At 29.9% G+C, this 14,329-nt stretch overlaps 2 protein-coding genes across 2 annotated transcripts; both read right to left on the bottom strand.

Annotated features, from left to right (window-relative positions):
- Nucleotides 1-5,121: 5,121 nt before the first annotated feature.
- Nucleotides 5,122-8,353, bottom strand: LOC125844056 (protein trichome birefringence-like 39). Its single transcript, XM_049523293.1, has 5 exons — nucleotides 7,986-8,353; nucleotides 7,499-7,670; nucleotides 6,920-7,098; nucleotides 6,318-6,476; nucleotides 5,122-5,407 (listed from the first exon to the last, which is right to left on the bottom strand). The coding sequence occupies exons 1-5, from the start codon at nucleotides 8,351-8,353 to the stop codon at nucleotides 5,122-5,124; spliced, it is 1,164 nt and encodes a 387-aa protein (XP_049379250.1).
- Nucleotides 8,354-9,685: 1,332 nt separating this feature from the next.
- LOC125844073 (protein trichome birefringence-like 38) lies at nucleotides 9,686-13,197 on the bottom strand. The gene is made up of 5 exons (XM_049523316.1): nucleotides 12,903-13,197; nucleotides 11,989-12,160; nucleotides 11,243-11,418; nucleotides 10,834-10,992; nucleotides 9,686-9,977 (listed from the first exon to the last, which is right to left on the bottom strand). The coding sequence occupies exons 1-5, from the start codon at nucleotides 13,151-13,153 to the stop codon at nucleotides 9,686-9,688; spliced, it is 1,050 nt and encodes a 349-aa protein (XP_049379273.1). The 5' UTR covers nucleotides 13,154-13,197.
- Nucleotides 13,198-14,329: the final 1,132 nt, after the last annotated feature.

Below are 14,329 nucleotides of genomic sequence, written 5' to 3'. Positions count from 1 at the left end.
TACAAGTTATAGTGAGGCTGTTAAAGATCCAAGATGGGTGGATGCAATGAAACTAGAAATTGAGGCATTAGAGAGTAATCATTATTTGGGATATAGTTCCTCTACCTAAACGGAAGAGATCTATAGGTTGTAAATGGATCTACAAAGTCAACTACAAGGTATCTGGAGAGGTTGAAAAGTTTAAGGCAAGGTTGGTTGCCAAAGGCTATAGTCAAAAGGAAGGGATTGACTACCATGAAACATTTTCATCGGTAGTGAAAATGAAATTGTCAGGTCTGTTCTAGCTATTGCTGCAGTCAAGCATTGGCATATACATCAAATGTATGTATACAACAATGTTATCAAAGGCGCGCTTAAACCCTGAAGCAAGGCTCAAAACATGTTGAGCGCTTCGCCTCGCTTTATGTGCGCTTCAGCGTCGTTATCAAGATTCTAAGACAAACTTTTCCTTGTCAACGAGCCTCTTATGAAGAAGTGACACTAAACAATTGATATTTCACTTTATCATAAATTTTTTTCAATTTCTTTGGTCATATATTTGTCATTCATGTTTATAATTATTAGTCTTGGACTAAACATATACATTTGTATTTCTTTCTCCCTTTGTGCCTTTTTTCATTAAAACCCACACATTACTTATGCTTTGCGCTTACCGCCCCCACGGACCTTAGAGCTTTTTTTGCACTTTTCACCTTTGATAACAGTGGTATACAATGCATTCTTACAAGGTGACCTTCTTGATGAAATATACATGGAACTTCCTCAAGGTTTTATGAGCCAGGGGGAGTCTACGATAGCATGCAGACTCATAAAATCCTTGTATGGATTGAAACAAGCTCCAAGACAATGGAATGTCAAGCTCACTGAGGCACTTCCAAGGTTCATATTTCGGCAAAGTCAACATGACCACTCATTGTTCATTAAGAAAATTACAGAAGGTACCACTATAGTATTAGTTTGTGTTGATGATATGCTTATAGCAGGTGATAGTTTAATGCTGATTGTAGACACAAAACTTACACTGCAAAAGGCATTCAGGATGAAAGATGTAGGTGAGCTTAAATACTTCCTTGGAATAGAGTTTGCTAGATCTAAAGAAGGGATTCTAATGCATCAAAGGAAATATGCATTAGAACTTATCTCTGAAACTGAACTAGGGGCATCTAAACCTACCATGACACCTACGGATACAAGTGTTAAGCTCACCACTAAGGAGTATGACGATCATCTTAACCAAGCAGAAAATAGAAAAGCAGGAACTCTTGCTGACCAAACCACCTATCAAAGATTAATAGGTAAGCTTCTATATATTACTATGACAAGGCCTGACATCTCCTACACTGTAGAACTCTAGGCCAATTTCTACAAGCACCTAAGAAGTCACACATGGAAGCAGCCCTCAGAGTTGTTAGATACCTCAAAAAACAACCAGGACAGGGGTCTTACTGTCTAGCAAAAACTCTAACAAAATATCAGCATACTGTGATGCTGATTGGGCTGCATGCCCTTATTCCAGAAAATCAGAAACAGGATACTTCGTCAAGTTTGGAGACTCAACCATTATTTGGTAATCGTAAAAACAGCCAACCATTTCTAGAAGATCAGCATAAGCAGAATACAAAAGCCTTGCTACACCTGTGGCTGAACTAGTCTGGCTAATGGGGTTCATGAAAGAACTTGACATAGAAGTCAAGTCACCAATAAACATTTACAGTGACAGCAAAGCTGCAATGCAGTTAGCAGCTAACCCTAGAACAAAACGCATCGAGATAGATTACCATTTTATAAGGGAGAAGATCATTCAAGGTCTAGTAGCTACCAACTACATAACTACACAAGAGCAACCTGCTGACATATTAACAACGGGACTTACCAGGGGCTAACATGAACACTTAAGCTCCAAGCTAGGACTATTCAACATCGTCACAGTACCTAGCTTGAGGGGAAATATTGAAGGAGGAATCACCTAGTGAAGCTGGGGCATTTTAGTCTTTCTAGCTTGCTACATGATTAACTACCTAATAGAATTAACTAGTACTAATCCTCCTCCTAAAAGTAGTTTAGCTAATATTCATCAAGAAATTTAGCTCTTTCAAAAATGATTGGAAAGAATACCAATTACAATTACTCTCTCTAAATAATCTCTTCTCTCTAAAAGTCCTCTTCTTCATCTATCAATTGGGATCCGTCTTTGAATCCTTCTAAATCTCAGATAATCACAATATAACGTAAATACAAGCAAATAAACTCAATTAGGCATTTACCAGGAGGAATTCCAAAAACAAAATCACAAACAAAAGCAAATAAAGAATAGGCATCTCACAACTAAATTAAACAGTTAATTCATGCATTTTATCAAACAGGTAATAGGCGATTTCACAATACTTCTCCAGTCCGCGATAAAAATTGATTCGTCTCCAGTAAAGCATAGCGAAGAACACATAAGCACTCACCGGAGAATTTGGGGAAAATCACCGGCGTTGTAGAAGAAACAAAAATTAATGCCTCCTTAGTCCTTTCTCTTTTTACAGGTTTGTTTTTGAATTGTTAAAAGTTGAATGAGAAAATGACATAAATACTCCCTTAATTATAGTAGTAGGTCTAAAATGGTCCCTTAACTATACACTTAACGGATTTAGTTTTTTAACTATTCAAAAATTTATCAGCTTTGGTCTCTTAACTATACACTTACCGGTTTTAGTCCCTTAACTATAAATTTACCCATTTTAGTCCTTTAAGTATTCAAAAAATTATCAGGTTTGGTCTTTGTTCATTTTTTTTAATACAAATAGCTTAGGTTTATATTGACGGAATTTATGCCTCGAGAAATTAAATCATTTAGCAACTTTTTATGTTGTTTTTCTCTCCGCTACTTTTTCTTCAAATTAATCTCATGCGAAGAACCTTAACCTCAATGATTTAAAATAAAATTCACGAGGAAAGAAAATATAAGTCATAATTTTATTCAACAAAGGATAAAATGAAGCATATTATTGATACTAATGAATTGAATATGCTAAACTTTATTATAAAAAGAAAAAAAATATTACCCGTTAAATCCAAAGTTTGTACTCGAACGACTTCATTGAACGAAATTTGTTTAATTTTTCAGAAATTGAAATTTATAAAATGGTAGATTTACAATTTTTTTTTTTAAAATAGATCGATTTTATTATTCTATTCATTTTATTTTACGTAAAGAAATTTGAGTAAATTAAATAAAATCCGCATTGATTAGCATATTCAAGTGCGGATTCAAGTCATTAACAACAATTATATGCTTAATTTTATTCTCCATTGAATAAAATTAGGACTCATATCTTCTTTCCTCGTTAATTTTATTTTGAATTGTTGATGTTATTTTTCTTTTCATAAGAGTAGTTTGAAGAAAAAATGATGGGGATAGAGAAACAACTTAAAAAATGGGTTAAAGATTTAATTTCACGAAGATTTCAGTTAATATAAACCTAAGTTATTTGTATTTAAAAAATGGACAAAGGCCTAACCTGACAAGGTTTTGAATACTTAAAGGACTAAAATCGGTAAGATTATAGTTAAGGGACTAAATCGAATAAGTGTATAGTTAAGGGACTAACGGTAATAAGTTTTTGAATAGTTAAATGATTAAATCCGTTAAGTGTATAGTTAAGGGACTATTTATGTCATTTTCTCAAGTTGAATAGAATTGGCTTCCTTTAGAATATATATAATAAAGTAATTAGTTTACAATAAATATAGTCATGTTTTTATTTATATGTTATAAGAAAATATATATTAATTATACAATATAGTAGTTTGTTAATAGTTATAAAATACAATTTACTTATACATGAGTTATACACTAATAACTGAATATAGTACACTCAAAAAAACTGAATGATATACGCTATATATTAATGTACACTAAAAAAAACTGAATATAGTTTAACTATGCATGAAGTATACACGAAGTATACACTGACGAATTCAATCTCAATCAACTTAAAATCACCTCTAATAGTCTCAAAATTTAGATATGAAATTCTCTCCATATTTCGAGTCTTTTGACATATAATTCGCTTGAAGCGATTATTCACGAAGAAGAAGAAATAGCAAAATTGAAAGGGGAAAAAAAGGAAGCAAACAACCATTAATGGCGAAACTGAAAGGAAGAAGAATAAGCTTAAGCGTCGCTTATGCAATTTGTTTTCTCAACCTTCATTAGCGAAGTCATTTTCCTCATTTTAAAGGAGTTTGTTTTTCCAGAAAAAATGTTTTCCATTATAGAGGCGGCGCCAAGATTAAGAGTTTATGATTTTTAAATTTTTGGACAGAAGATAAAAAATATTACAAAGCATGCTCTTTTTTTTTTTAAAAAAAAAAGAGAAACTTTTGTTATAGTGGAGTTCGAAACCACAACTCTAGCATGAAAAACGTTTTCACGATCATGATTCATTTCTTACCATTGAGCGATTAGCCAGTTTTGTTAGGACATTCACAATATATATATATATATATATTTAATTTTCTAATACAAATACAAGACCTCCGAAAAAGTTGATGGGTTCGTCCGAATCCCCATATAGCTCCACCCCTATTTCCAAACAATTTTAATCAAGCTGATTGGAAAATATTTTCTCCTCCGTAACAAACACACAGTTAAATTATTCAGGATCGAATCAGAGTTGGTGTAATTAGTTTAAGTATATGAGCAAATACAAATAATTATTTAAGTGTTACGAGTATTTGGTGTAGTTTTTCCATAAACTTTTATCGTTTAACTGGAAAAAAAAAAGTTTCAAACTTATATTTATTTTATACTTTGCTATTTCCTCAGTTTCAATTTGAGTGGTACCTTTCGGATTACAAGATTCAAATAAGTCTATTTTTGACGTAATTTTCTTATATATCTTCTAATTGTCAATTGTTGTGACTTATAGTACTTTTTACGTAGTTTACAAATATATAAATTTTATTTCAAAAAACTTAAAATTTTATGTCCAAATTCAAGTTCAAGCTTAAACTGTTTGATTCTTAAAACTCTGTCACATAAATTAAGACACAGAAAATACTATATTTAAGCAACTATAAATAATGCCCCTTAAGGTTTTCAATAAATAGAGAGAAAATGTAAATGTTTGACTAAAATAAAGAAGCATAAAATAGTTGGTTCCAAGTATCAGGAACTCCAGAAAGGCAAAAATGTGTACAATCAATGCCTTTATAGCCATTATGATTGGCTGGATGTCCATCTTTTCTTAAATGTGAAAGAATTGTAATATCTAATAGGAATATTGACTCTTTTTTTCTCAACACTTTTTTCACTATTTGGGCAGCTAAAGGCAAACCACCTGGATAAATTGATCCCATAACTGGTCTTGTTTGATTTGAGCAACCTTTCACTCCTGGCTCACCCCAATCTTCTCCACTGAAACAAATAAGGAATAATTAACAGTATGCATCTCGACTATTATATTGAGTATTTGTTGTCTATCACTAATACATGTTTTAGGCAGTGGCGTAGACACACGTAGCTTAAGTAAAAAATTATAACATATGTAGGTCAAAAGTTATTTTTCATATATATATGTTAAATCTTGGACACTCTTCATGGAATTTCTGACTTCGCCACTGGACTCACTTCTAAGTAACTTTATCCACCAACCAACTAACAATAACACATCCAGTGGAATTCTATCAGTGAGGTCTAAGGAGGATAAAATGTACACAAACTTGATCACTTGGAGGTAGTGAGACTATTTTCGAAAGATTATCGACTCAAGTGGAACAACCATGTCAAGTAGTAAGGAAATTAAAGTGTTGCAAAGTCAACGAGAAAGGAACAATAACAAAATTATGTGATGATCGAAACATCTATACTAAACAACATATGACGATAAATACAAAAGCAAGAATTATAGATATACGACTAGTACTACGACATATCCGAGCAAACCTAAACCTAAATTGGACTTCTAGGTAACCTTATCCACCAAACAACCAACAACTACATATCCAGTGGAATTTCACAAGTGAAGTCTAATGAGGGTAAAATGTTCACAAACTTGATCACCTGGAGATAGTGAAACTGTTTTCGAAAGATCATCAGCTCAAGTCCAACAAATACAAGTAAAAGACGAAGAAAACAATGAAGTAATCTTAGCAATTACAAGAAAGAGACAATAACAGGAACAAAGTAATGTGATTATCAAAACACAATAAACAACATAGAATGATAAATATCAAAAGCAAAATCAACTACAGAAATACGACAAGTATTATGACTAGAACAGGCCTAAACCTTTGAACAACAAGAATTAAAATCAAAATTATCTTACTGGTGATGAGAACCAGCTTCTCCTTGGTAGAAAACTTTGGTTTTAGTTGGATCCACTTGTGTCTCAACCCATTTGACCCATGTATTTAATCCTCTTTTAAATGCAGTTATACGATTCATATCCTTCACCAATTTTCCACCATCCTCAATATAATCCCACCTATTAAAAAACATTATAAGGAAATAAAATTAATTTATTCCATTTTTTGTTTCATAACAATTGTTAAATAATTGCACAGAGTTTTTTTCTTTTTTTGTGTATCTTGCTCTAGTAATTAATTCTTGAGTTTGTTTATATATCGAAGGTGTAAAATTTTTATATAGTTAGACAATCATTCAATAATTATATTGAAAAAATATATAAAAAAATCATGCTGACCTATCGTGTTGTTGTGTGTCTTACTATAGTCATTAATTTATACTAATTACTTAGAATTTAAGTTCTATACACTAACGTCTTACATTGAATTTCTATAGTATATATTAACTGATAATCTCATGAAATCGGTACTTAATTATTATTACTAATTAAACTATACCGATAACTTTTTTCTTACTATCAATATATATAACTTAAAAAGCAAAAAAATAGAGAGTACATACGGTTGCTTTGGCTTTCCCCTTGTCCACCAAAGCCAAGTATTGAAGATCAAAACATCAGCTTGTTTCCAAATTTCTCCATTTTTAATGGAATTTAGTTTTAATACTCTTCCAATATTAGGTTCCACTTCAACATCTACTAGGAATAATGAGTTGAATAATGTCACTAAAACCTCATAATCCTGCAAAAATCCACAAAAATAATTAATTTTCCAAAATGTCAAAACTATCCTTCAAATTATGTTTGCATCAACTCGTAGAGGGACAATAGCGAAGATCAATCCATCTCAATCTTCAAAAAATCATTGTCTTGAACATGCAACCCAAAAAGATAGAAAAACTGCTCGCTCGAAGAAAACTTTTTTAGAGCCTAATACCAGCCAAGCCTACTCTCCTTAGAGTCAAGTGATTGAACGCCCCCGACTCGGCAACAAGAGTCGGTTATGGAATAGCCTTTTAGTTTGCTTTCTCGTTCTTAAGGACTAAGTTTTTTTTTTCTCACAAATAATATTTTTTTTTACCTAATATAGTTGTCTATAACATTTCTTTTTGTTAATTAAAATAAATGAAAATTTTACTTACCTCAAAAATTACAGTAACACTTTGATTGGTTAATTTGGTCTTGTAGTTCATTCCAGGTACTGAAACATAAAGCAAGCATAAAAATGATTCATAATTATTTAGACTTAGTGAATCCCCAATAAACATTATTTGCTTCCCCTTGTATTTCCTCAAAAAATCTCTGCCATCAAACCTACATAAAAATTTAAAAATTTAATCTATATATACACCAAATAAAAAAATAAACCGGTGAATCCGACCGACTATTTGAATAAAGATTTATATGACTTCATAATCGTGTTATATATCGACTATCATGATAGGGGATTAAGCAAATTAATACTATTACCAGCATATATAAAATAGAGGTAAATTAAAATAATATCGTTTAACTAGGTACGTTACATGAGAACAAGAAAAAGTGGCTGATAAAATAATAGTAATTAGTTGAACATCATTCATCAGAAAATTATATTATGTGTAGTGAATCTCCAACATTCTTACGTACCTTGGTAAATTGCAAGCACTAGGTTGCCATTTATACTTAAGATATTGACGATCAGGTCGATTGGTACAATCAAATATAGTTCGAATAAATGGACAAGTAGTTGTGTTATATAAAGGATGGATAACATCATCATCAATCACCCAACTTCCTTCGAACAAGTTGCAATTACTTGTAATTATTTCTGCTTCTTCTTCTTGTTTTGATATTATTCTTGTTGTATTTCTTTCTATATGAACTAATTTCTTGGCAATTGCATCTGAATAAAACCTTGAAAATACCGTCAACATGGCTTCAAAAACAAACACAAAACTCAACATAAACATTGCACCAAGAATATACACAAAAGTACTATTCACACCCTTTGCCATCTTTTTAATTAGTATCACTTTCTAAGCAAAATCAAAATTGAAAAAAGAGAGGCACAATATTATAACAATTGGGAATTTTATAGTATCATTAAAATCAAAACAACTAATTTACCAAGTGGCACAAAGTGCTCACCAGAAGGATAGAGGCTGTGGCAAAAGTAATTATATATATGACACGTGGGTTGCTATTACTAGTAATTAAGGACTAATTAATATGATTACTCTTTTGGTGGCTTATGGACAAATTTATTTTACCATTTTCAAATGCTTAATTAACTAAAAGGGAAATTTAAATATATGAGAAGCATTGAACTTTATGCTAATTGAAAAAATGAGATGAAAGAATAATGTGGATAGAAATGGAAAGGTTATTTAAGTACATGCATGAGCTAGACAACTTGTCATGGTATATTTTTTGACATTAAAAACCAATAGGAAATTAGTACATGAATGGGAGGCACAAATTTGTAATTATATGATAAATGAACATATGATCATTAATTTGCATTTAATTAAAGATTCTTCATTATTTCGACTCTAAAAGTTTTAGTTGGCTCCCTCTCTCCTCTCTATAACTAAAAAAGGAGCACGACAAAAGTCAATTTTTTTTTATTTGTTTAACGAGGAAAAACCTCAAGTATTGAATTAAAGGAATCACACCTATATTGAAAAAAAGAGCTGCTCTAACTTTAGCGCACACTTTTTCTCTTATGGGGAAAGTTACTCTTTCCAATTCATGTCCGGCCCTTCTTGGGTCTAGAATCTGGACGACAATTATTAATAATAGATTAATAGTACTCTTCATTAGAATTTCTTGTTATTTGGTATATTTAACTTGCTTGAGATTGTTTATTTTTAAATCTTAGAAACGAAAGAGGAAATTTTCATTTATAAAGTGAGTAGGGAAAAGTTTACGTCAAGCCAGTAAATAGAAAACATATGACATATATATACACTTTTTAACGGTTAATTAATCAGAGTGATGAATTTTCATTTTGATTTGTTGACGTTTAAGGTTAATTATTTAGTTAGTTGTAAACATCTGATGGTGGCCAAATAACTATTTATATTTTCAATTTCAAATTTGAAATAAAGGAGGAGAAAATAGACATATTATCTTGACACAAATGAATAAGTATAACTTTTTTTCGTATATCGTTTCACATCAAGAAAAAGGATGTGTACCTCTAGCAACAACAAGAATGAAACCATAGAAGCGGCTCCTATGCTCCCAACTCATCATCATCATATTTAAGTTAAGAATAATTGCATATATTAATTTATTCCACTATATGTTAACAAAATGATACTTAAATCAATTTATTTATTTTTTCAAAGTAGAGAAGCGTAAAGAATTTGATTCCAAGTATCAGGAACTCCACCAATGCACCAATGTGTACAATCCAAGCCATGGTTGCCATTGTATATGCTTGGATGTCCATCTTTTCTTAGTTGTGATAATTTAGTTATGTCAAGTAAATTTACTATTGGCTTTGACATGTTCTTTAATTCTTCTTTCACTATGTCCACAGGAATTGGTAATCCACTTGGGTATGTTGATCCATTCACTGGAGTTGTTTCATTCAAGCAACTGTTCACTGTTGGTTCACCCCATTCTGATCCACTGTTCATGTATAATACAAAAACAATAAGTAGTAACTAAGGTTTGAGAACAAGAAATATATATACTGGACATCTAGAATATGGACAATTTAATTTGAGGGCCCAACATCGGACTCACACACCAAAAACTAGTTTAAAAGAGTTAGTTCCACCTAAAAAGCCTTATAAGGACATTACATGTCTCATTAACTAATGTAAGATTTTTTTCATTCTTCAACGGTCATAAAGCTACAACATTTTCTTACAATTTTGTGAGAGTCATAGAACTAATGTAATGAACTCATATATATTGTATTGAAATGGATAATTGGAATTATACGTAAAAATGTAAGAGTCCGTCATTATATAATTACCCCAAACTAGTAACAAATCTTCGGAGGGAAGAACAAGAAACAAAAAAGTGAGAAGGGAGGGATGTTCCGGAATTAATCCAAAGCAACTAAGAAATAAAAATACAACTTTGTGGCATCGTCCTCTTTTATGTATAGACATCTTCACAGGGTCTCAAATATAATTTGACATATTCTCACTTGAGTCCTCCATCTTAGTTATATTCACAACAAATACATCATTTAAGTTCATTTATTTTGTTATGGTGACACTCCGCTTCATAAACTTATATTCAAATTCAACAAATAAACTTGAGCAATTTAAGGTCCATAAATTATAGCATGCAAAAATAATGAAAATAAAGCTATTATGTTCTCTTAAATCAAATTAGCAATTAGGAAATATATTCAATCTCAAATTTTTATTTCAATTTTATTCTTTAAAGAGATTTGTAACATAAAATAGAAGAAAACATATTATATCTGAAAATTAAAAAAAAAATATTATATGAACAAAAAATTTCTTACTGGTAATGGGCCGGAGATGTTCCTTGAAAGAAAACTTTGGTTTTTGTTGTATCCACATCTGTTTCAACCCATTTGGCCCATGTTTTTAGCCCAGCCCGAAAAGCTTCGACCCGATCCATGTCTTTCAATATTTTGCCATTATATTCAACAAAATCCCACCTACAACCAATATTCGCACGTTGTAAAACTCATTTTTATTAAAAGATAAAAGATATAATGTGATGCATGCACTAATTCATGGTCATGAGGTTTTGGAAACGTCCGAATCATGTCAGGTCTATTATCTGCAGTCTTATTTTGTATTTTTGCAAGAGACTATTTTCACGATGTGAAATTTTAATTTTAATTTGTTGATCGTATAGATTAAATTGTAAATTAAAAAGAAAATTAAATAATAATATGAACATACTGTTGTCCTGGTGGTCTTCTTGTATACCAAAGCCAAGTATTGAATATCAAAAGGTCAAAATTCTTCCAAATTTGCCCATCTTTAATTGAATCTAGTTTCAATACACGTCCAATTTTTTCAACTTCAATGTCCACTAAAAGATTCGAATGAAATAATACTATTTCAACTCCATAATCCTGCAAAATTAAGAAAATTTTAAAAAATACTTTAGGTTTTTCTATAACTAAAAAACACATAACACAAATCTAGAGCTAATAATGTAAAACATATACGTTCTTTGTTCAATTTGCTTGACTTGATTTAGAATACGAGGTGCCAAACTATTTTTTTTTCTTTTACATATTTAAAAACTATATAAAAAGTATTAGCATAAATCACAATATATAACTAATAATTCGAAATATTTAAAAAGTGTATAAATATCATTTGACTGTCCAATCCAAAGTATATGTAGGATAAACAAATTGAAACAGACTAGCAGAACTTACATCAACCAACAATTTTTTAGAGAATACATTTGTCCTTTATTGATTAGACATATCTCGTAACTACAGAAAATGATTAAATAATTAAAAAAAAATTATTAGGTCTATTATATAAGTCTCTTCTACGTGTTTCGAGTTGTTACATAGAAGTAGCATTTTAATAAAGGATTGTGCTAAAGAGTTATATGTTGCAATCTCCAATAATAGAAATCCATAAGTAAAGTATTGCATAATTATTTTTTTAGAAAAAAAAAAACTTACCAGAAATGTGACAGTGACATTTTCTCTAAGTATTACTTGATTATATTTAACTTGTGGGACAGCAGCATGAAGCAAGCACAAAAGGGATTCATAAATATTAAGACTCAAAGAATCCCCAATATACATTATCTTCTTTCCTCTGAATTTTTCCAAAAAATCTTTGCCATCAAATCTACAAATTATTCCAAAAAACACACAAAATTAAATTGTTCAAATAGTAAAGAAAAATATGTCCATAACATTTATTTTAGTCAAACATCATTTTTAATTAGGAAAATGTTTGAAATATCTTTATCAATAAAATACATTGTTGTATTTTCCTATGTTGCTTTAATCCAATACAGAGAGATTTGATTGATTCTGAATTAAAAAATTAAAATAAAAGGACTTGTTTTACAAGTTAAGAGTAGGTAACACGTCCCTGTGCACGGTCTTTATTTCTAACATGTTCATTTTAGTTATTGAACTTAAATAGGTAATGCTCCATTGTTTCCTTCAACATATTCATTGATAAATTGAATATAAGTTCAAAGGAGAACCACATGTTATAAAATCACAATCCCTTTGATTTTTAAGTATAGTTAAGTACTATTTCAATTATTTTTTAGTTGAGTTTTCCTTATTTATAGAAAAAATATAGTTATGTGACTTTAGTGAAAAAAAATCCTTTTTCAAAAATATTTTGATTTATTATATTTGAGCTGTTGAGATAGAGGTAAAGTCTGTAGTGTGTATAGACAATCTACTTTCTTCAAACTACTTATGAGCTTATAAGTAATATATGTTGTTGATTTTAGTAAAAAAAAAAAGTTAAAGTTGTTTGATCGTTTTTAAAATTTACCTCGATACTATCATCATAAGTAACTTGAAGAAAAGTACGATATAAAACAAAACTGAGAGAGATAGAGATGAACCTTGGCAAGACACAACCATTACTTGGCTGCCATCTATATTTGAGATAATCAAGATTTGTTCTTCCAAATTTGATGCAATCAAATTCCCTTCTTATGAATGGACAAGCTTTTGAATCATACAGTGGATATGAATTATCAATAATCCAATTTCCTTCAAATAAATCGCAACCATTTGCTTCTGATGACCCAATTAATACTGCTAAAATAATAACAAGAAAATATTTAAACTCATCAATAAATATTTTCACCATTTTTTATTTTCAGAGGAGAAAAGAAAAGAAAAAAAAGAGAGAGAATAATTATGTGTAAAGGGGTTGAAATAATTAATATATGCGTGTGTGTGTGTGTATGAAGGGAGGGATTACAAATAAGGAGATTCATTCATTTAAGGTCTTTTTATTTTCAGTAAATAATTTAATTTTGAAAAATTAAATAAGTTCAAGTATAGTAATTAAGGATATTACATTCCGTAATTTCGCAATTAAGAGAATTTGTAATTAATTGACCAATACCAAAAGAGTAGAAAGCAAATTACTCTATTTACTACCATTTATTGTTTGTTGCTTTCGATCAATAATGTTATATTTTATATGGAAAAATCCTTTTGGCCAGAAAATTTGGCCAGAATTTGACTAGAATGGTATTTTACTTATGTTATTTTACCTTTTTGAACCTTTTTACCATTTTAACTTTAATACCTTTTAATTAAAAAATGAAAAAAATATCAGTTTATTTTAAAATTAAAAAGATATCATAGATTTTTTAAATTTCTGGCCAAACTTTCTAGCCGTTTAGCATTACCCTTCTTATATTATCCTTTTATTATAATGAATTTTATATTATTGGAAATGATCATAATTAAGAATAAGGATAATTATAAATTAAGTGATATATTGTTTCTTCATTTTTTTTCAAACTGAACATGTATTAAATAGAGTTACACTTTAGTTAGTTCCTTTTAAGAGACTAAAGCGTTGTACACGTTATTAGTACGTATAATTAAAACTCGTAATGATTTTAGGCTTATACTCATCAATTCATAGACTATGACTCTTATTCTTATAAATTGTGATTAAAATTGATTTAAAAAATTAATTCCCCTAATTTATGGACATTTTGTGACATGATTTTCATTCTATTTTGATCTAATTATATTTTCTACGTTTAAAGACATTTCCTTTTTGGTAGCTTGATTTGAGTTTCTTTTATAATGATTTTCCAATTAAACTTATTATTTATAAAGCAAATTTCTCATCTTATTAGTTTCTTGAATTAAATCAATAAATGTCCTAATTTATAATCAAGTTATTGACGATTGCTTGCAACTTTCTTGTACCAAAATAAGGTAAAAAGAATTTATATTTGGTAATTGTGTGTATGCTTAAATTAGAAGGGAAAAATGCATTTATTTTATAAATATTCACAAA

The sequence above is a fragment of the Solanum stenotomum genome, chromosome 1 (genome assembly GCF_019186545.1).
Source record: "Solanum stenotomum isolate F172 chromosome 1, ASM1918654v1, whole genome shotgun sequence".
Taxonomy (NCBI): Eukaryota; Viridiplantae; Streptophyta; class Magnoliopsida; order Solanales; family Solanaceae; genus Solanum; species Solanum stenotomum.
Note: the sequence above shows the minus strand (reverse complement) of the source record. Positions and strands in the feature narration are given on the sequence as shown.

Bases quoted from the DNA above. Each gene is read 5' to 3' on its own strand.
- LOC125844056 (XM_049523293.1), bottom strand. From the start codon at position 8,353: ATGGCAAAGGGTGTGAATAGTACTTTTGTGTATATTCTTGGTGCAATG. The intron at 7,671-7,985 runs GTACGTAAGAAT...ATTTTTATGTAG, and splicing joins AGTGCTTGCAATTTACCAAG to GTTTGATGGCAGAGATTTTT. The intron at 7,099-7,498 runs GTAAGTAAAATT...GGATTTTTGCAG, and splicing joins GTGTTACTGTAATTTTTGAG to GATTATGAGGTTTTAGTGAC.
- LOC125844073 (XM_049523316.1), bottom strand. From the start codon at position 13,153: ATGGTGAAAATATTTATTGATGAGTTTAAATATTTTCTTGTTATTATT. The intron at 12,161-12,902 runs GTTCATCTCTAT...AATAATTTGTAG, and splicing joins AATGGTTGTGTCTTGCCAAG to ATTTGATGGCAAAGATTTTT. The intron at 10,993-11,242 runs GTATGTTCATAT...TATTGGTTGTAG, and splicing joins AGAAGACCACCAGGACAACA to GTGGGATTTTGTTGAATATA.